This window comes from Dromiciops gliroides, chromosome 1, assembly GCF_019393635.1.
Source record: "Dromiciops gliroides isolate mDroGli1 chromosome 1, mDroGli1.pri, whole genome shotgun sequence".
Classification (NCBI taxonomy): domain Eukaryota; kingdom Metazoa; phylum Chordata; class Mammalia; order Microbiotheria; family Microbiotheriidae; genus Dromiciops; species Dromiciops gliroides.
In genome coordinates, this window is record NC_057861.1 from 587,373,147 (window position 1) to 587,396,467 (window position 23,321).

Here is a 23,321-nt window from a genome sequence, read left to right on the forward strand (position 1 = left end):
AATATTACCTTCTAGCCGTCCCTATGAGAGAAATGGTATGTTTCTATCTTTTCTTTAGTACCTTCAATGTTTTAAAATTTTTTGATCTTTTCATTTATTTCTGCTTCTCCCCCCTAAAGATGTGTGTATTCAGTAATAACTGAACCCTTAATAATTGATGCAGCAATATTTACATTTTAGCTATTGGACCTATGGAGAACATAATAGAGAACAAGAAAGTAATTTAAAAAAAAAAAGGAACACTGAATTGCCCAAGCAGATGACACAAAGTCCAAGGACTAAAAGCTCCTGTATTTAAGTCCCGGGACAGTCTCCAAGGCTTCCATGAGGGATTTATTTCTTCTTATTTTTTGCACAATTCTAAAAACCCCATTATCTGATCCCCAGACCCATAGCAGGTAAGAGAAGGAAAGGTACGACTGCATTCACAGTAAGGACAATGAGAGGACTGTCCGAGAACCACAGAAAAACAAGAAAAAGCAGATATGCTAAAAAAAAATCAGATATAATTTCAAAATACTGCAATAGGGACTCTTTCACACGGTCATTTCTCTTAAATTATGTTGATTAAAAAAAAAAAACTCTGTTTAGAAAGGGAAGTATTTAAAAAGATTTCAATCAATTAACAGACATTGCTACCATCTACTATCAGGCACTGTGCTAAGTGCTTAGGATACAGATATAAAAATAAGACAGTTTTTGCCCAAATGAAGTTACAACATGTTTACAGATAAGTCATTGCAGGGCATGTGCCAGATAAATACACTTAGATGGCACTAATATGTGGGAAAATTTGAAAAGTCTCTTGAAGGAGGAGTTGAAGCTGAGTGTTAAAGGGGAGCTAAGGCATTCCAAGAGGTATAGATGAGGTGGGAAAGCATTCCAGACACAGGAGGGGATTGTCTGTGCAAAGGTACAAAAGGGGGAAATAGCATGTCATGTACAGGGAATGGCATTTAGAGCTAACTTCACTGGAGGGTAGAGTGGGTGAGATGAGTAATGTATAATCATCCTGAAAAGAGAGACTGGAGCCAGACTGTGAAGGGCTTTAAATGCCAAACAGGAGTTTATATTTTATTCTAGGTGCTTTGAGCCTCTGGTTTTTGAGCCGTAAAGTATCTTATTTTTTTATTTTTAAGTTTTGAGTTCCAAATTTTATCCTTCTTTCCCTCCTTTGCCTCCTGCCTCCCAAAGGCAGTAAGCAATCAGATATAGGTTATACATATGCAATTATGTTAAACGTTACCATATTAGTCATTTTGTATAAGAAAACTTTAATAAAAGAAAAAAATGAAAGAAAGTGAAAAATAGCATACTTCACTCTGTGTTCAATCAATATTAGTTCTTTCTTTGGAGGTGGATAGTATGTTTTCATTCATCATTAGTCCTTTGGGATTGTCTTAGATCATTGTGTTGTTGAAAATAGTTAAGTTATTCACAATTCTTCATCAAACAATATTGCTGTCACTGTGCACAACATTTTCCTGGTTCTGCTCATTTCACTATACATCAGTTCATATAAGTCTTTCCAGGCCTTTCTGAAATCATCCTGCTTGTCATTTCTTATAGCATAATAATATTCCATTACAATCATATACCATAGCTTGTTTAGCCATTCCCTAATTGATGGGCCTGAGAGTGTCTTGATTATTGTAGGTGCTTTCAGAATATCAATTTGAATTAAAAAATTTTTTTTTTTAAATCACAAGAACCTTTATAGTGGAAGACTCAAGGAAGACTTAAAAATAAACTATTTCAACTAGTTTTTTTGTTTTGTTTTCTTTCTTTGTTTCTTTCTTTTTTGGGGGGCAGTGAGGGTTAAGTGACTTGCCCAGGGTCACACAACTAGTAAGTGTCAAGTGTCTGAGGCTGGATTTGAACTCTGGTCCTCCTGAATCCAGGGCCTGTGCTTTATCCACTGCACCACCTAGCTGCCCCCAGAATATCAATTTGACAACTGGGTGAAAGATGGATTGGAAGAGAGGGTAGACAAGTCGAGGAGACCAAATTGGAAGCTATTTTGGAAGTCAAGATAAGTAGCCTTGAATAGGGTGGTTGTAGTATAAATAAACATATGTTAGAGATGTTGAGAAAGTGAAATTCACAAGACTTGGCTACTATAGGGATTATGGACTGATGGACAGTGACTGAGAATGAAGAATCAAAGATGGATTTCAGGTTATCAACTTTTTTATGTAAGTCCTGAGTATTTTAGTGCTTTGCCTCTGTTGGTTATTTCCAATTTGTCCTGAATAGAGCTGATTTGTACCTAGTTGTTTGCATGTTGTTTCCTCCTTAAGACTGAGCTCCTTGAGAGCAAGGCATGTCTTTGTCCTTTCTTCATATCTTCATGTGTGTAGTGCAGTGCATGACATGTAGTAGTAGGCACTTAATATATTTTTATTGGCTGTTCAACCTTGGTAATTGTAAGAATAATAGTACCCTCTACAGAAATAGGAATATTGGGCGGGAGGTAGATTTAGAGGGAAGAAAATGAGTTATGTTGTGGTTATGTTGAGTTCGTGATGCCTATGGGACATCAGGTGGAGATGTCTAGCAAGCAGTTAGAGATGGGGACTGAACTGCACCTTAGTCTTTTTAGATAACTCTTTCCTTTTCTTCTCACCGGAATTATTTCCTTTAATGTCCTTAGAATTTAATTCTTGAGAGCTTATCTCTCCTGGGCTGATTTCCTCTGTAGTTATTTCCTGGGATCCACTCTATCCTTCTAAACCCTTTGAAATCTGTTTTGCTTAAACCTAGAGTGTCTGTCAAACTATTCTTGGATTTCCTCTTCTTTACTAAAAATTTAAAAAAAAATCTTATTTTCAGTTCCAAATTCTTTCCCTCCTTCCTCACCCACTTGAAAAGTCATGAAAAACAAAAGCCATTACAAATATACATGGTCATGCAAAATAATTTCCTGCATTAGCCATGCTCTAAAGAAAGAAAAGAAAAAGAAAATACACTTCAATCTGCACTCTTCGTGTCATCAGCTTATTATCTGGAGGTGGAGCCTCTCCTTCATTTCATAGGATAATAGGTGTAGATCTTGAAGGAAGCCCTGTTGAAAGGTTATTTAATCTACTCCCTCATTTTATTGATGTCCAAAGGTTTTAAGGAATTGGGGGGGGGGGCAGGGCAACGGGGGTTAAGTGACTTGCCCAGGGTCACACAGCTAGTGTTAAGTGTCTGAGGCTGGATTTGAACTCAGGTCTTCCTGAATCTAGGGCCGGTGCTTTATCCACTATGCCACCTAGCTGCCCACATGTCCAAAGGTTTTAAGTGACTTGTCAAAGTGTCAGAGCTGGCACTTGAACTCAGGTTCTGCACCTTGCTTCTTTAACACTTACTGATAGAGTGAGCAGTCCTTTCCCCACCCCTCCCCAAGGGTCCCATAATTCTTACTCCAGAAACTGATAGAGTAAAATTACCCTTTATTAGCTCTGCCACCTTTTGAAAGAGGAAAATATTATTAAGGCAAATCAGGAAATTATTAGCTGCTCTGCTTTTGGTAGGCAGAGTCCTCTAACAGATATTTAGACAACTAAAATCTCCTATCACTACCTTATTGTGTCTCTGTGACAACCTGTCAGGATTTTTGTAGAAAATATTTCTTTTGTTTAGGTGAAAGCAGATGATCTTTTCAAAACTAAAGTCCATCAAATAGTTCAAGAAAAATTTGGCCTGGGGTAAGGGTGGACCCTTGATTTTATCACAAGCTCCTAGTGTGTAAACTCTTTCTACCCATGGAGACTGATAAGTCCTGTTTAATTTACAAATTTAAAAAATTTCCTTGGGCTGTGAGAGAATGTCAGGCATGTGCCAGGCATCCTGCAAGCAGCCTGTGGTCAGAGTCAGTATGTGTGAGCAGAAGGTAGGAGGCAGAACTTGAACTCAGATTTTCCTGACTCCCAGGTGGACTCTGTCTGTTTATTGTTCCAGGCTACCTCTTGAAGCAGTTAGTGCTTGCCAAATCACTGTGTATTTATTTTTTCTATGTCCTAATTTTTCTTATCTTTTTTATTAATGGACCTTAAAGGGGGTAAACACTCAGTTCTCTGGAAATCTCAATTATCTAGAACAATCATTCCAGAGGTTTCTAGATCTGCCAACTTTTCTGTTTTTCCATATAAATTTTGAGCCATCTGGGGAAGATGCCTTTGGCTTCAAGCCTTTTCTAACTTTGATAACTGTTTACATTGACTTGGAACTATTGGGGTGGTTTTCTTATGTGGGTGGTATCTTTCTGGTACTCTGGAGTCTTAAGATCTACCCTTTATTTTCAGAGGCTGCACTGGCATTCTTGGCAAGAGCAGTTAATAGTTTTGGTGCTATTTATTGAGGTATTCTCTGGTTCCTGGTTCCTTAAATGGAAGACTTGAGCAGAGTCCCAAATGGATAGATGACAGTTCTTCCACTTAATCAAGTCAAATTTCCTTTTCCTCTCTCTGTAATATCACTCCACCCAAGCTAGCCAATCTTAGTTGTCCCAGCTCCTCAACACCTACTCTTTTTTTGTAAAGTGGGTCTGCCTTCTTGTCTTTCAGCATACTGTTATACTGTTCTGCCATTTTCTTTTTTGCCTTTGCCTTTGATTTAAGGCAGCTAAGTAGCAAGGTTAGAACACTAGCCCTGGAATGAAGAAGAACTGTGTTCAAATCTGGCTCCAGATATTTACTAGCTGTGTGACCCTGGACAAGTCACTTAACTTCTCCTTGCCTCAGTTTCCTCCTCTGTAAAATGGGGATGATAATGGCACCCACATCCTAGGGTTGTTATAGGGATCAAATAAATTATTGCACTCTATAAATGCTAATTGCTAATATTATCATCATCATTATTATAAAAAAGCTATTGAGTGGGACAGAAAAGGTACTAATCTTGTTTTAATTTTTATTGTTATATTTTATTTCTATATCATCTTCATTTCAGAATATAGCCATATCTCCATTTCTGCCTAGAAAGCCCTTCCCGCATAACAAAGAATATAACTTAGGAGAAAATAAATTCAGTTTAGCAAAACTAACCAAGTCATGGGCCCCAGTTTGTGGTTTCCTAATCTGTAAAATGACTGGGCTTGGATTAGATGCCTTCCAAGATCCATCCCTTTCAGCTGTAAATCTATGATCCTGATAGTATAAGCAATAGTCTACATCTATAGGCCCCCACTGGTGTTCATTTTAGCCATATTTGTTTCTTTTGAACGTTATATTTTTAACTATTTCTGATATTACAAAAAGAAACGACCCCTCCAAGGTTCTCAGAGCATAACGAAGGTGTCCACATTCGTACCTGAGGGATCTGCTTCCTTCCCATTTGGGGTTGAGGTTCTTTTGAATCTTTCTCAGAAGCTATGGTCATGTATTTTGTATACTGCCCAGACTTAGCATCTCCTGTCTTCTTCATGTTTTTTGCCTCTAATCTCACCAAAAATGTGTTTGAGGTAGATAGTGGTTAGGGGAGAATCAATCTTTGCTTCTGGGGAGGGAAGAGAGGATGGTTAAGTGCCTGTAGAAGTTTATCAGTATTTTAGAGAGTGATGCTGTAAAGGAAAATGTCTTAAATGCTAATGACATTTTTTTTTTTGGACAGGATGACCCCTTTGCTTTGTCTTTTCTGCCTTGAGTTATCAGGGCTTAATAATGACTGTTTTGTATACTGTCGATCAGACAAGGATTTATTAAGTGCCTACTATGTGCTAAGCATTGGCATAAATAGGAAGACATAAGTCCTATATTCCTTACCCTAGAGGCCTTTACATTGTAATAGGGGTTGTTGTTTGTCCTTCATTTGGGGGGGTGGGGGGGGGAGCAGTGAGGTTTAATTGACTTGCCCAGAGTCACACAGCTAGTAAGTGTCAAGTCTCTGACGCTACATTTGAACTCAGGTCCTCCTGAATCCAGGGTCAGTGGTTTATCCACTGTGCCACCTAGCTGCCCCTTTGTCCTTCATTTTTAAAGAGGACCATGACATCAGGGTGATGCCATTACTTGCGGTGAATTGGATTTAAGTGAGGGAGGGCTGTGCAAGGTCACCAGCCTCACTCTCTCCTCCAGAACCACCTGGGTCCAGTGTAATAGGGGAGACAACATGTGTATATATAAGTATTGTGAGAATTGGTTTGGCATCCCCTATCGGAAAGATACTGTAGGAAAGCTCCGCCATGAGGAGAAAGCATGTGATTTAGAAACCATGTGACTTTAGCATCTGGAAGTTACATTTATAGAACCACCTGTGGGACTTGTCAATCAGAGCTACCAGCCAGTTAGCTTGGAGCTCTCTGTGTGTGGACGGCCCTGTTTCTGTTTTCTCTGGAGACTTCTGGGAGGAGGAAGGGGCAAGGCACTCTCTTTCCCATGGGACCTCAGTTTGAATGGAGCTGAGATGCTGGCTCCCTGAGATAGATGATGAAGGAATCTTGGCCTCTTTCTCCTGTCCAAATTCTTATGCTCCTTAATAAATACTTAAAAGTCTAAACTCCTGCTAAAGCTTCTAATTTATGGCAACCACTCAATAGAACTTCAGACAGTTTAGCTAGAATTGTAGCTCCATACAGATAGCAACTTTTTTGGGGGGGCGGGGCCATGGGGGTTAAGTGACTTGCCCAGGGTCACACAGCTAGTAAGTGTCAAGTGTCTGAGGTTGGATTTGAACTCAGGTCCTCCTGAATCCAGGGCTGGTGCTTTATCCACTGCACCACCTGGCTGCCCCCCCCCAGATAGCAACTTTACAGTATATACAGAGTCCATACAAAATAAATGAGAGTAGTTTGGGGTAGGAAGGCTTAGAAAACTGGGGGAATTAGGGAAAGCTTCAAGTAAAAGGTGACATGAACTGAGTTTTAAAAGAAACCAGGAATTCTAAGATGTGGAGGAAGTGAGTAGGGACTGTATCCCATGTAAGGCAAAATGATGGTGGAATCAGAGGACCTGGGTTCAAATTCTCTCCTGTTACCTAGTATCAACAGGACCTTGATTGTGTCATTTAGCTTCTGTGGAACTCAGTATCCTCATATATAAGGAACCACTCGATTTCTGAAGCCAATCAGGTAGTTTCCGACATGGAAGCAATTTTTTTTTTTTTAAAGAAGCAATTTTGTCAAATTTTTTTATATAGGAATAAATTTGAGTTTCCTTTTTCCCCTCCCATATGTTGGGGTAGAAATAGAGAGAGCACCAGCAAAATAAAATAAAATAAAGACAAAATCGAGGAATGGATAAAATAAACAAACAGGCACTACTCAGACCTTTCAGCAAAAACCAAAAATGATCAGCTCTTGAGGGAGATTGTGATTTGTATTTTTTTTTCTCTTCATTTTTTGAACGCCTCTGCATTTCCTGGCGTCTTTTTTTTTTTATACTTGTTTCCTCCCTAACATAGTCTAGACTTTTTATCTCCAGCCGGGATATCCTAGAATGAACCATTTTAGAGACATCATTCTTGCCATGGAATCTTGTAGAAAATGAATGAAGTCAGTTCTGGGGGCGGAGAGACCTGAGCCTGTTGAAATTCTGGGGCAAATTTAGTGACATTCTGGCATTGAAGATATAAATCCTTAAGTTGAAACATTGCCATGAACTGATGAAGACATTGTAAGAGAGTAAAACAGCTGATGGTCTGCAAAACACTTCTTATCAATCAGCAGACTGGCTCCTACCATGGGCCAATTATTGTGAATACAAAATTAAAAAAATAAATAAACTGGCCCTCCTCTCAAGAAGCTTAACATTCTATCTAATGAAGCAACAATTTTACATGTAAGAAAATACAAACTACACACAAAGTAAATACAAGGTAATTCTGGGGGATGGGAAGAGGCATTAGGAAGAAAGAAAAGAAACAAGGACCAGTAATACTATGTGCCTGACCAGACACTTTTCTAAGCATTTTACAGATGTTATCATTTGATTTATCCTTACAACAATCCTGCAAGGTTGATGCTTTAAAAAAAAAATCCTCATTTTACAGTTGAGGAAACTGAGGCAGTCTCAGACATTTCCCGTTAACTTGAGGATTTGGCTCTTTTCATGTCAGACCTAAGGGAAATGTTGGTATGATCTAATTTATGATCATCAAAACTTAGAAAACAAGTGAATTAGGGAGTAAATATCTGTATTTCCAAAGGACTTTTTGCTTCACAAATGGATTGACCGCAATATCCATTCCTAAATGTATTTAAAATAACCATTCTGTTTGTCTAGACTTACAGGCCAAGGGGACTGACTGGGCTGCCACCTTCCACTAAGGGGCAGGGCCCAACAGGTTCAGTCCTGGGGAGTCTGACCTTTAAAGGAGGGGAGTCAGGATCCAATTAGACTCTGGTTTCTTTTGTCCCCATCTGGGACCCCTGGAGTAAAGTCTCACAGCTTAGGATCTTTCCAAAGGAGATTTAGAGAGTCCCACCTAGGAAGGAAATCAATATAAAAAAAAGAACAGATTTGTTTCCTTCACCACAACAGAAATGCTTAAAAACACAGGACTATTAAGCACACATTGCCAAATACTTAAAACATGAACTGTAAGCCATCAGGGAGGACTCGCAGAAGACATAAACAGATATAGAAAGCACTTGCGGAATTCACAGGACTCACATAGCTTGTGATGTCTTCAGATTTGTATCATCTGCAGAACTCATGAAGCCTGATATCCTGAGCAGATAGGGATGGGGAAAGAGGGAAGCCTCCTGATTCTCCTTATTTGCATACTTAGAGCAAATCTCTTTGCACTCAATTTTTTGTGTTTTTGTGGTGTTGTTGGGTTTTTTTGTTTTTGTTTTTTTTTGTTTTTTGTTTTTGCGGGACAATGAGGGTTAAGTGACTTGCCCAGGGTCACACAGCTAGTAAGTGTCATGTGTCTGAGACAGAATTTTGAACTCAGGTCCTCCTGAATCCAGGGCTGGTGCTTTATCCACCTTGCCACCTAGCTGCCCCCTACACAAAACTTTTAAAAGCACTTCTCTTCTGTGAAGCGTGTCAAAATTGGGAAGTTGGTAAAATCCCCTTCTGTTTGTCAAGACTCACTGTTCAAGGGGACTGACTAGGTAGCCCCCTTCCACTAAGAGGCAGGGCCCACCAATTTCAATCCTGGGGAGTCTGATCTCTAAAGGAGAGGAATCACTCAGCTTCTGCTGTAATTCCACTCTGGCTCCCTATGCCTCCTGACTGTGTTTCCTTTAGTCTGAGCTTGAAGCCCAGGATCATTGCTTTAGGGGCCACTTAGTCTGTCTTTTCCTCATTTTATAGATGAGAAATTAAGTCCCAGACAGTTTACCTGACTTCCCTGAGGTCACAAAAATAAGTAAGTAGAAGAATGTGAAGGATCCAGAATGAGTCAGATCTTTGATATTTTGAAGATTTCTGTGTTTTCCCTTGCAAGTGGAGTGTTTAGAAAGCATTAGAGATTACTAACTAGATGGCCTTTCTCCAGGTTTGCAAGTTTTTCTTTTTTGGCCAAGAAATGCAAAAGCTGAGTTAAGCTTGGTTTCTGTCATTTTGGAAATGCCAACTAGAGTCTGCAATCACTGTTTTATTGAGTGTTGGTATTAGAATGGTCATCTAACAAGCATTATGCCACAAAATAGAATTTCTTTCTCTGGAAAAGCATTAGGGGTAAAAGAATAAACATTTATGTAGTACCTACTATGTGTCAGGAACCGTGCTAAGTGTTTTTACAAATATTTTTTGCTTGATCCTTACAACAACCCTGGGAGGTAGGTGCTACAATTAATCTCCCTGATACAGTTGAAGAAACAGGTTGAGTGACTTGGCTAGGATCACACGTTTAGTAATTGTCTGAGGCTCGATCTGAGCTTAGGTCTTCCTGACTCAAGGTCTGGCATTCATTGTGTCACCAGCTGCCTCATGACCTGTTAGTCATGCAGGGTGAATCTGTCTTTGCTTCCCCTTTCCATCTCTACCATGTTTTATTGTAAACTTGTGAGCATCTGGGTCCTGGCACATGGCCATCTTCCTTGATCTGTAATTGTATGATTTCCATTTACTAGAGTTAGTCACCCAGAATTACCCAGCCTTCAGTGACAAAGGTAGAGATTAAACACAAATGACTTTCTTTAGTAGAAGGGTGAAAGGTGACTTTAAGTGAGGTTCTCTGAACAGTTTTTGAGGAAGAGGAAGCAAAAGCTGTGAAATATTTTAAAGAAGGCATTTACACTGAGCATTCTTCTTCCCTTTTTCATTTTGAGGACAAGGGCAAAAAAAAAAGGTGGAGTTCTCTGCTCTCTGCTAGAGTGTGCTGTGGAGGTACATTGAGAAGTCAACAGCTTCTTTCTTGTTTAGGGGAAATAGAAAGCGACCGTAGAATGAATAAGGTGAAAAGCAGATGAGCTGAGGTTGGGAAAGTGGTTATGTTAGTTCTCCTTAGCTCTTTTTCCAGTCAGTGGTAAATCACCCTGTGTGAACCTTCAGAACTCTATCTGCTCTGGCAAGGACAAAATTAGTTCTCACTGAGAAGGGAATTCTGACTGTAATGATGTTCTAAAGAGCATATTTTGATTTTTAATTAAAGAATTCATTGAAAACTTAATATTGAATACCTGTGCAACTAATTGGGTACATTGGGAAGATTGCTAGATTTAATATTAGAGGACCAATGGTACCTACTCCCCGAGTGAGTATCCCTTAAGTGAGGCCCCAATTTCCTTACTTGTCCGATGAGAGGTTTAGATTCCAAGTCTTTGATGTTTTAATTCACTTCTAAATGTATGAACCTACTTAAACTTGCTAAGGACATAAAATGTCTTAACTGCTAGGCTCTGGGAGGAAGGAGTTATTAAAATACTTTGTTCATTTATTCTCATTTTCTTTTATATCAGGAGTTCTTAACCTAATTTGTGGCCTTACTATATATAATCCCTCCTTTTCAAAACCAATAGTTCTTCCCATGTTATGTCCTTTTGATTAGTGTCTATAACTACAATGTAAACAAAACAAAACAAAACATATTGCAGTTTGTAATTCGGCCTCATTTTGAGAGTCCCTATACTTAAAAATTTTTTTTTGATAAGTGTATTCCAATATAATTGGTTTGTTTTGATATCCCATGTAATTTATTACATTCATTTAAAAACATTATTCTGAAAAGGGATATAGGGGCTTCACCTGCCTGCCAGAGGAGTCTGTGACACACCAAAAAAAATTAAGACCCCCCCCCCCCCGTTTTATACTTTTAGTTAGCATCAACTTTGTCCTAATGTTTCTTTTTTACTTTTTAGTATTTCATAAAGGTCTTTCCAGATTTCTTTGTGTTCTTCATAATTAAATTGCTTTATTGCATTCTATTACAACATGCCACAATTTATTATTTATTTATTTAAGTTTCAGCTTGAGTGTCTGTCCTTACAATGAATAGTCTGAATTAATTTAAGTATGGACTGATTTGATCTCCTTGCTGTCCAATGGATTCTCAAAAATCTTCTATCCATTGCGCCACCTAGCTGCCCCAGGCCATATATTATTTTGTTTTGTTTTGTTTTGTTTTTTTTAGCAAGGCAATTGGGGTTAAGTGACTTGCCCAAGGTCACACAGCTAGTAAGTGTTAAGTGTCTGAGGCCGGATTTGAACTCAGGTACTCCTGACTCCAGGGCCGGTGCTCTATCCACTGTGCCACCTAGCTGCCCCAGGCCATATATTATTGATCTAGGATTATGTGTAATATTAAGGCTACTTATTTACAAATTTGTTTTCACTAGGCATCTTCAATTTTTCCTAAGTTATACTAGCCAGCAGATTAGAAGCAATTCAATGTGGGCATGATGAGGACAGCTCCTGAAGTTAACACAATGGAAAGTAGTGGTGGAATGATAGAATGTTGACTTTCTAACCCTCCATTGACAAATGTCTACTCAGATTTGAGTAGAAAGTATGTCGTTAAAGAGAAAAAGAATCAGTGAAGAATGGTAATTGGGGAGATTACAGCTAAGGCATAAGCTGCTAGGCTCTGTTACTCCCCTCCCCCATAGCTCCTGAGGGCATCACTGTGTTATAGCATAGTAAAGTACATTGACTACTTTGTTAACAATTAACCAAAATTAAAGAAAAGGTTAAATTATGTTTTGTACACTTTTATTTAGATAAGGTAAGGGAAGAACTATCTTTTTTTTTTTTAACATGTAAAAACAGTTTTAATGTCCATTTTTAAAACTTTGTGCTCCAGACTCTCTTCCTTCCTCCCTCCCCCCCACTTAAGAAGACAAGCTATTCCAATATAAGTTATACATATGCAGGCGTGCAAAACATTTTCATATCAGTCAGGTTGTGAAAAAAGAAACAGACAAAAAAACTTCAAGGAAAAATAAACTAAAAAAATTATGCTTCAATCTGTATTCATACACCATCAGTTCTTTCTCTGGAGAGGGATCACATTTTTCATAATTCCTTCAGAGTTGTCTTGGATCATTGTATTGCTGAGAATTGCAAAGTTATTCACAGCTGATCATCTTACAATATTGCTGTTACTTTGTATACATTACATTTCACTTTGCATCAGCTCATGTAGGTCTTTCCAGGTTTTTCTGAGAAAATCATATCCCACAATTTGTCCAGCGATTCCCCAATTGATGGGCATCCCCTCGATTTTGCATCTGAAAACTGTTCATGTCTTTTGATTATTTATCAGTTGGGGAATGAATGGCTCTTATTTTAATAAATTTGACTCGAACTGTCTATATTTCAAAAGGATAAATTAGGGGAGAAATATCTATCCAGAACACCTTGTTGCCTAGTACTGCTGGGTGAAAGAAGTATTACTAAAATTAGTGGGACTACATCTGCAGTATGTAGGTAAGTAGCTATATGTTGCTTGCTCTACAACTTGAAATTTAGGGAAATTTTCACTGGGCTAAATGTTGAGACTTTGAAATCATAACTTTAGAGCTAAAAGTGATCTTCAAAAATCATTTGGCCAGTTATGTTCCAGAAGTGAAAACTGAGGCCCAGAGAAATGAGGGAATTTGCTCAAAGGCAAATAACTGGTTAATAAGAAAAATTGTGATTAGAAATTAGATACTCTGACTGCCTTCCTGCCCTGTCAGTACCAAGTTCAATAAAACTCATACTAAGTGCTAGTATTTTCCTGTGATCCATGATGCTGCACTTTTGTCCTTCCTTCTCTTTTTTTTTTTCCCCAGGGCAATGAGGGTTAAGTGACTTGCCCAGGGACACACAGCTAGTAAGTGTCAAGTGTCAAGTGTCTGAGGTTGGATTTGAACTCAGGTCCTCCTGAATCCAGAGCAGGTACTTTATCCATTGTGCCATCTAGCTGCCCCTGATGCTGCATTTTTTTTTTTTACCACTTTTTACTTTCTGTTTCTGTTCCTAAGAGTCAGATTTTAAAATACAAACAATTTAAATTTGCTCAGAGATTCCTTAGCTGCTTTTTAGAATATATAGGAAATAACTAATCAAATAATACCACCAAGATGAGGAAAACAAAACTTCCTGCTTTTAGCATACTTTGGCAGAAAGGTGGCAAGAGGGTGGGAAATTGACCAAAAGCATTACTTAAAATGGACAATTCATTCCTGATGCCATTCTCGGCAGCCTAACTTAATAATAAAATCAAACTTGAGAATGAGACATCCCCCTGACCTTCAAAACTTCTTTTTTCTATGGCGACTGAGACTCTGCTGTCTTTGGTCTGTGGCCAAATTGTCCAGTTCCTTTTTTAGAAATGTCTTCTATTTATTTACCTATAATTGGGGAAAAATAAAATATTTTAATAACAAAAAAGAAATGTCTTCCATTTAAAGTCATTTCCTTCCTAACAAAAGGCCAATAATAAGTTTAAACTTGACTCCTACATTGCTATTTCTGTTAAAGTCAGAAAACCTTCTATAAATTTTAGCTATATAAAGTATTAAATATGTATCCTGTTGACATTCTTGTGGTAGGTTGTGTTGATGGTAGTGGATTCCCTGCTTTTCAAACAGTTTTAGGTAGAAGTTCTGGATCACAGGCTATACTTGGTTTCAGGTGAGATGAGAAAGGAGGCTGGTTATAGGGCTTCCTGGACAAAGATCGGTTTGTATAGGCCAGAATAAAGACCTTTAGTGCAAGTAGAAGCAACTTTTCCTGGTTGGAGGCAAAGGGAAAATTGTAGATTCCTTATGAAAACAAAGTTTCAGTTACCAGTAGGCCGTATGCACCATTTTGAACTCCTGCTTTCCTGTGATAACAGCAAAAACACAAGTACTGAATTATTAGCCTTTAAAAGTCTTCATCAACCATATATTAAAATTCTGGCAGATTGGGTCCTAATTTTTTGGTCAGTAAAATGTGATGAAAACTCTTAATTTATGTAATAAGAAGTAGAGATTTAAAAAATTGAGTTAGAGAATCTTTCTCCCATCAGCTCTTCATGTTTCATTTAACCACATAAATAAGGACAACTAAGTTATTGCCATTCAGAGAGTTGGAAAGCTGAAAAAGTTATATTTTCACAACTTTTGGCATAGGATTTATTTTCACCCCATACGTGTCTATGTCCATTAAAATGAGCCACACATTAAAAAAAATCTCAATATATTCTTTGTTGGCAGCACATATACATACACACACACATATACACAGCCATGCTTTGTAACAAAAGACTTAAAAACAGAAAGCAGTTTAGCAGAAGCAATTAAAACCTCAGCTGTCTCTACATATGCTACATTCCTCACCCACTGTCCTTCTCTTTTGTACAAAAGGAGGGGAGGATGTGTTTCTCAACAAAAGCAAAGCTTGGTATTATAAGGACATAATGTTTAGTTATTATTGGTCCCCCCCCCCTTTTTTTTTTTTATCATGTGATCATAGATTTAAAGCCGGAAGCTACCTTAGTGGTCTTTTAGTCCTGATTTTACAGATGAGGAAACTGAGGCCCAGAGAAGTTAAGTGACTTTTTCCAGAGCTCCCAGGTGATATCCTAATTCGGGTCTCCTGTTGTTTTCATCATCTGTATTGTTTTCCTTGTTCTGCTACACTGTGCTACTTTATATAAGGCTTCCCATGTTTCTTTTTTTCTTTTTTCTTTTTGAAAAATTTTTTGCTGGGCAGTGAGGGTTAAGTGACTTGCCCAAGGTCACACAGCTAGTAAGTGTCAGGTGTCTGAGACCAGATTTGAACTCAGTTTCTCCTGAATCCAGGGCCGGTGCTTTATCCACTGCACCACCTAGCTGCCCCTCCCCATGCTTCTTAATTCTTTATTTTCATCATTTCTAATGGCACAGTAGAATTCTACTACATTCATGTGCCACAATTTGTTTAGCCATTCCCCAGGGCCAAAGGTGGTACATTTGTAAAGATGATGGTTTTTCCCCCCTTTAATCTGTCCCTTTAGTGTCCATTTGTCTAGTCTTTTAATTTTTAAACATTGAATGTTTATAGTAAATCTCTTCAGCAAATCTCTCTGACTTACAGTTTAATTAAAAAAAAAGGCAGGGTGGGGGGGGTGGGGGTGGGGGAGGGGAGCCTTGAGTCCTTGAAATTCAGCGAGGATGTAAATTACTTCAAAGAATCACAGTGATGACATTGTTCTCTTTGTTGAAAATGTCTTACAAGCACCACAAAGGAAATGATAGAAGCAAATGTGCAGGAATTATTAGTGTCATCAGTAACTAGACTTCAGCTAACTTCTATGCAATGAATTCCTTGAGTCTTCCATTTAAGGACTATGACTAATATCCTCTAACTGGCTTATTCCCTTTTTGCATTTTTTCCCATCTAACCTCTGTTCCACTTGCATGTCGTTTGACGTTAAAAGGCGTTCTTATTGCTGTGGTCATATGATATGTCACCCTTTGCCCCATCCAGGAGTTAGTGAGCACAAGCAGGTGGTAGCAGGATATTGGAAATGAGAGAAAAGGCAGAATAAAATAACTATGTCAATATAAAGTGAAACAGGGCCCCATGACCATGGACTCTCTCTCACACACATTCTTTTATTGACTTCCACTTGAGACAGATACTGAATATTTCTTCCAACCAGGTATGCCCTGCCCAATTTTTTTCTTTTTGAAAGCACACAAAGGATGGCACTGTCTACTAATCAAGCTACTTTATGGTTCAGCTAACAAAGTCTTGGACTGGAACACACTCTGTTTACAAATTGTAATTCTAGCCACCTGGTTTGCTTGAAAAAAAAAAAACTCCCCCCCCCCCTTCCTTAAAAAGGGGTGTGTATGCTGGATGCAATTGTATTACCTTTCAAAAAAAGTTTTATGTTTTTTTTTTAAAAACCTTTTCATTTTGTTTACTAAAGATTTTGGAGTAGTGTAAATGGGAAATTAAGTTAGTTTCTAAATATTTTGAAGACAGTTTAAATATTGGCTTATCACTGAAGCAAAGAAAAATATATTTATATAAAGCTTTGGTTGGTATTTCCCTTTGGCCTTTTGTGTTAGATGTTGGTTAATTCGGGTCATTTTCTTCATCTGGCTTTTTCATATACATTGAGCAAAATGCATGACAGTGGTATCAATGGGGTGGGGGAGAGACATCAAATCATCATTGGAGTCATCTCCTAAGGCAAGACTGAACTTAACAAGCATGTATTAATTAAGCACCTAGGATATATAGTGTTGATACTGGGGAAAGAAACACAAAGATGAATTTGTTCTTGTCCTCAAGACATTTACATTACATTGTGAATTGACAACATGTCTACATATGAAATGACAGCATGAATGCTTACAAATATATGCAAAATAAAATACTGGGCAGTTTGGGGCAGGGGCAAGGCAGTAGCAGCTGTAGGGATAAAGAGAGGCTTCTTGTGGGTGGTATCAGAACTGAGCTTTGATAGAAAAAAGGGGGTTTCCCTACAGGAAGGGAAGGGGATCTAGGGGAAGATACACAAAGGAGACTAAGAGTTGTAGGATAGGCAAACACACAGAACAGTGTCACAAAAACTCAAGAAGAAAATATTCCCCTGGCAGGTTTTACCTTCTCATGGAACTCTTCTCAGAATAGTGATTTTTATTGTTGTTGTTGTTGTTGTTTTTGGTGAGGCAATTGGGGTTAAGTGACTTGACCAGGATCACACAGCTAGTAAGTGTTAAGTGTCTGAGGCTGGATTTGAACTCAGGTACTCCTGACTCCAGGACTGGTGCTCTATCCACTGGGCCATCTAGTTGCCCCAGAATAGTGATTTTTAAATGCCTCAAATGAAATACATAGGATTACAAGGAAAATAATAGCTAATATTTATATAACCCCTACTATGTGCTAGGCACTGTGCTAAGAGCTTTATAATTATCCTCTCATTTGATCCTCACAACATTGACAGGTAGGTTCTGTTATTATCTGCATTTTTTTTTTGTGGGGCAATGAGGGTTAAGTGGCTTGCCCAGGGTCACACAGCTAGTAAGTGTCAAGTGTCTGAGGTCAGATTTGAACTCAGGTACTCCTGACTCCAGGGCCGGTGCTCTATGCACTGCGCCATCTAGCTGCCCCAAATCTTATTTTTAATAAACATTTTTATTTAAAGTTTTGAGTTCCAAATTCTACTTGTCCTTCCCTTACTTGCCTCCCCCCTCCCTGAGGTGGTAAGCAATCAGATATAGGTTATATAGGTGTAATTAAGTAAAACATTACCATATTAGTCAATTTGTACAAGAAAATGAATAAAAGAAAAAAAGAATGAAAGTGAAAAATAGCCTGCTTCATTCTGTATTCAATCAATATCAGTTCTTTCTTTGGAGGTGGATAGTATGCTTCATCATTAGTCCTTTGGGATTGTCTTGGATCATTATTTCCCTGAAATTAGTTAAGTTATTCACAGTTCTTCATCAAATAATATAGTTTTGACTGTCCACAACATTCTCCTGGTTCTGCTCACTTCAGTACACATCAGTTCATATAAGTCTTTCTAGGACATTCTGAACTCATTCTGCTTGTCATTTCTTATAGCACAACAACTTTTCCATTACAATCATATACCACAGCTTGTTTAGCCATTCCCCAGTTGATGGGCATTCCTTTGTAAATCTTATTTTTTAAAATAATCTTAGCTTGAATCAGCACATTAAACTATGGGGTGGTCTTTGACAAGGCAACATGAATGTCAGGTTGGCTATCCAATCTATTTTCAGCTATATTGTGATATGAAAATATCTGTAATTTCTTTTGATGAGAAAGTCATCAAAAGTATTAGTGATACTACTGCTGATTGTTGCCTATATTCATAATGAAGGAGATGCTAAATTTCAGTGAGAGGTTGGTGGAAATCATAGTGTAATTTTTTTCTCATCCATCCCCTTAAATTTCCCACCTAGAGCCCTTTCTCAAGACAGCGGTCAGCCCTAAGATACAGCAGAGACATGAGGTCTGAGAAAAGGATCTAGCAATTAAGAGACCATCAATAACTCAAAATACAGCAGTTTCAGTTGAGGGTTGAGCTCCGAAGCCAGACTACAAGGGAGGGATTAAGATGTGAGTAGGGAAGAAAGAAATTGAGGCAGCTATTGTAGACAAATGATGGGGTGGTGGTTGTGTTGATGGAGACTTCAAGGTAGAGAAGTGTCAAAACAAGTAAAAAGCCTAGTAGGCACGAAATAAATGTATGTAGAATAAAAGAATAACTTTTTTTCTAATTTTATTTTAGATAAAATGTCAGCTCCAGGACCACATAACGTTGTTCCAGGAGCATCAGCTGCTCCAACTGCACCTCCTTCCTATGAAGAGACAATGGCTATCAACAATTTTTTCCCTACTCCTCCCCCTGGGCGTATACCAGGAGCAGTGCCAGGCGCAGATGGGAAGGGCATGAATCCTCCTGCCTACTATACTCAGCCATTGCCAGTTCCTAATCCTAATGCAAGTAAGTGATTGACAACCTATTTCTTTATAACCCTTTCCATTTTTCCCTTTGCCATAAGGTTTCTTTCTTCAGGCTTTTTTGTTCTTTAGTCTTTTTTTTTGGGGGGGGGAGGCAATTGGGGTCTGGGGTCACACAGCTAGTAAGTGTTAATTTGAACTCAGGTCCTCCTGACCTAGCTTCCCCTTGTTTAGTCATTTTTAGCAGTGTCCAATTCTGTGACACTGCTGAACTATTACAACAAAATGTGCCAAACTCTGAGGATAGAAAGACAAAAGTAAGACTATTCCCTGACCTCAAAGAGCTTATATTGTAATACATTCATTGATAAATAAATGTGAGATATATACAAAATAAATTTGCAGGGTTTGGGTGGGGGAAGACAATCTATCCTGGAATATTAGAAACAACTGTTCCCTTTGGTTGCATCCATGGATAATTTGTTTGACTTGATGAGTTGTTGCTGGGACTCAGACATTCATCATTAGGGTCCTGTTGCTTCTGTATTTCTATACTGCCAGAGTATATGAAGCAGAGTAGATTGAGTGTCTTTCTTCGTACTGTAAATCAGACTGATTTTGCAACCCATTACAGGGGCCTAACCTGCTATTGGTGTCCCCAGGGTGATTTTCAGGGTGGGAATGGCAGTTGGAGGGACCACCATGAATTGTGGTTCTATGTGGCCATGGAGACTGAAGACAAAACAGGGATGGGAGGAGTTGTGGCCTAGCACTGAGTGAGCTGGAGCCCTCGGGACAGCCTGCATTGCCTTACACTCAGGCAAAATTTTGTCCTGTCCCCTCCTGCCTTCTACACCTGCCATCTCATCTGGGCCGTCTTAGGTAGGTAATTAGTTAATAATTAAAGCCAGTTCAGTAAAATTCTCTAGCTATGTTATTTTAACCTCCCTTCTAGTCCCCCTTACCTCTTGAGGCTGAAATAAATTCTTTTTTTGGTGGGGATGGAGGAGGTAAGCAGACCCCTGTGTACAGGATGTCCAGTGTGGAAACTCTCCACAGATACACACTGTGGTAATGTGTAATTTTAGAGAATTGCCTGGGAGCACTGAGAGGTTTCAGTGACTCTTCTGACAGTCTGACAGCTAGTGTGTATTTAGAGCAATGAGCTAAATCAGGAAGTCCTCTTCCTGATTCTAGGCTGGCTCTCCAACCACTATACCACACTCTGTCCTTGAAAGGAACAGGAGAATCATTTTATGTTATTTTAGGCCATGACTGTTGCCTGGATGTACCTTCCCCCTCTTGTGTGTTATTTAAAAAAAACATATAAATCCTGTATTATTTCTAAGTAGTTCTTTATTAAATTAAAAAAAAAATTATCACCTTGAGACACCTGAGGTCCTTTCCTGTTCTTTACTTATCCCAAACATCAAGAAAGCTGAATAGGTTTTGAATGGTCCATTTCCTTTCCTACAGGGACACTTATTGTCATTATTATTCTGAGCCTTTAGTTTTTGGAGTTATTGAGGTCTCTTCCAATTTCTAATCTCTGATCCTAGGGTGCTGGGATCTGATGGCCCCACCACATCCTTTGGATATTGAAATGCTAGTCAATTTAACATCATAAGAAAGAACTTCCTGACAATGACTGGTGTTAGTTACAAAGCATTTACTCTAGTACTGAAAAATAGAAAGGGGAGCTTGGGTTTCTTGGGATGGGGAGAAAGATGGATTCTTCTTCAGGGATTTCTATTTGATTAAAAGTTAGAATCAAAATTAAGAGCCTGTAAAGTGGGACAGCTAAGTGGCACAGTGGATAGAGCACCGGCCCTGGATTCAGGAGGACCTGAGTTCAAATCCAGCCTCAGACACTTGACACTTACTAGCTGTGTGACCCTGAGCAAGTCACTTAACCCTCATTGCCACCCCCCTCCTTAAAAACCCTACACTGAGATTTTTTAGTTACCCCCCCCCCAAAAAAAAAAAAGCAGTGTGTTATACCATGATCATTCTCAAGTCATTCTCAGAAATTCTATGATATGGCTAGGGCAAATACTATTATTATTCCTATTTGGGGAATAAGGAAACTTGGTTGAGAAAGACAAAGTTACTTGCCCTGTGGTCTGGGAAGAAGGAGGCCATCTCAGGCTCAGGGCCTCAGACTCCCACAACTGCTCAAAAAGAGGCAATAAATATAGAAAATGGTGAAAAAAGTGGATGAGTAATCAATATAACAGTCATAGCATCTTAGACCAAGAGCTGAAAGAGATCTCAAAGACTTTTACTCTCATCTTCTCGTTTTACTGATGAGTGTAATGATACCCAGAGAAGTTAAGTAATTTGAACTCAGGTCCTCCTGAATCCAGGGCTGGTGCTTTATCTACTGCGCCACTTAGCTGCCCTCAACACACTGCTCTTTAACGTGAGTGGCAAATAAATGAAACTGCTAACCCTATTATCTATCTATCTATCTATCTATCTATCTATCTATCTATCTATCTATCTATCTATCTATTTAATTTTGCGGGGCTATGGGGGTTAAGTGACTTGCCCAAGGTCACACAGCTAGTAAGTGTCAAGTGTCTGAGGCCAGATTTGAAATCAGGTACTCCTGAATCCAGGGCCTATGCTTTATCCACTGTGCCACCTGGCTGCCCGAAACTGTTAACTTTAATAGTCATCATTTAAAAGCATTTCTCTCTCTTCCTAATCAGTTGCGGTTCAGACTGTGTATGTACAGCAGCCTGTCTCCTTTTTTGACCGTCCCGTCCAGATGTGCTGTCCCTCATGTAACAAGATGATAGTGACCAGTCTCTCCTATAATGCAGGAGCCCTCACTTGGCTTTCTTGTGGCAGCCTTTGCTTACTGGGGTGAGTTGAGAAACTTCTTGTATCTTATCACAAGAAATTGACAATTGAGCAGAGATGATAAAGAGAACCTGGAGGGTAGTGGGGGGAGTAACCTCCCATGCAGCTGGACAGGGAGGGTTTTCTGGCCCTTTGTTCAGGGACATACTTATCTGGGGTTCTCCTGGTCACCCTTGCTTACATATATGTATATCACATTTGTTCCTCTTCCGATGTAAAATAACCAGGAAGTCTGCATTTCCTAATTTCTTTTGTTCTCACAGTAATTGTTTTCTGTTATGCTGAGTGTTTTCCTTAGAACAAAGGTTCTTGACCTGGAATCCGTGACATTAAAAAACAAATAACTATATTTAATATATTCATATTGGTAACTATTTCTAAATAATTGGTTTCTTTTGTAGTCCTATACATTAAGTCTTATGCATTTAAAAACATTCTGAGAAGGGATCCACAGGCTTGATGAGACTGCCAAAGGGACCAAAACACATACACAGTAGGCTTAAGAACTCTTGCTACAGAGAATTTTTTTTAAACCTTGGAGTTTGGGGAAGTTTTTTGTGTCCCGAATGACAGTATTCACTTAAATATACAGGGTGACCAAAAAGTTTTTGTGCAACTTTTATCTATTAAAGCTTCCCCACAAAAACTTTTGGAATACCCTGTGTATGTCTGAATCTGTGATTTCATTGCTGTAAGGGAACACTCCCTATGAGGAAACTCTATCAACTCAAATTAAAGATTGCTTTACTACTTACTTGTCCATAGCTATTAGTATCCTAGACTAGAGTTGAACTCAGGTCTTTCTGACTCTGAGGCCAGCTTGTTATCCACTATGTCACATTGCCTTTCAACATAATAGAAAGTTTGGGGCATAGATTTATATTAAAAATACTTTTATACCAGTCTCTTCAAAACGTCTTGCCCTATTATGAATTCAAGTTTTTTTCTCTCTTGTCAGCTTAGATGGATGCACAAAATCTGTCTAGACTTACAGTAGTGTGTTTAAAGACATAGTCGTTACTGGTTTGTGAGAGTGTTTTGAGAAGGCATGGTTTTATTGTGTGATGATCAACTGTGATAGACTTAACTCTTCTCAGCAATACAATGATCCAAGATAATTCCAAAGGACTCATGATGGAAAATGCTCTACACATCCAAATAAAAGAACTGTGGAATCTGGATGCAGATTGAACCATACTGTTTCTACTTTTTTTTTCTTATTTGAGGTTTTCCCTTTTGATCTTATTCTTCTTTCACAACATGACTAATGCAGAAATATGTTTAATATGATTGTACATATATAACCTATACCAGATTGCTTGCTGTCTTGGGGAGGGGCGAGGGAAAAGAGGGAGGGAGAAAAATTTGGAACTAGAAACCTTACAAAAACAAATGTTGAAAACTATCTCTACATGTAACTGGAAAATAATAAAATACTTTTATGATTTAAAAAAATCAAAATTTTTAAAAAAGGAAAATAAAAGAAAGAAAAGGCATGGTTTTGCCTCATTCCCAAAGCAAGAGAAAAAAAGTAGCATCACTTAATTCTTGGCTACATGTGAAAATTGAGTGACTTTGGGCCATGCATATTTAGCTATCCCAGGTTTTCAGTTTTTCTTTCTGTAAAATGAATAATCCTTACACCTTTCCTTCAAAGAACCCTAACCAATTTCCTAT

The 23,321-nt window shown here is 38.6% G+C and overlaps 1 protein-coding gene across 1 annotated transcript in view; it reads left to right on the top strand.

Moving 5' to 3' along the window:
* LITAF (lipopolysaccharide induced TNF factor) overlaps nt 1-23,321 on the top strand; it is a 42,177-nt gene that overhangs the window by 13,698 nt on the left and 5,158 nt on the right. Inside the window, exons 2-3 of the mRNA XM_043976876.1 lie at nt 18,604-18,819; nt 21,491-21,647. Of these exons, the coding sequence (XP_043832811.1) occupies nt 18,609-18,819; nt 21,491-21,647 (368 nt within the window). The 5' untranslated portion in view covers nt 18,604-18,608. The remainder of the gene's footprint in view (nt 1-18,603; nt 18,820-21,490; nt 21,648-23,321) is intronic.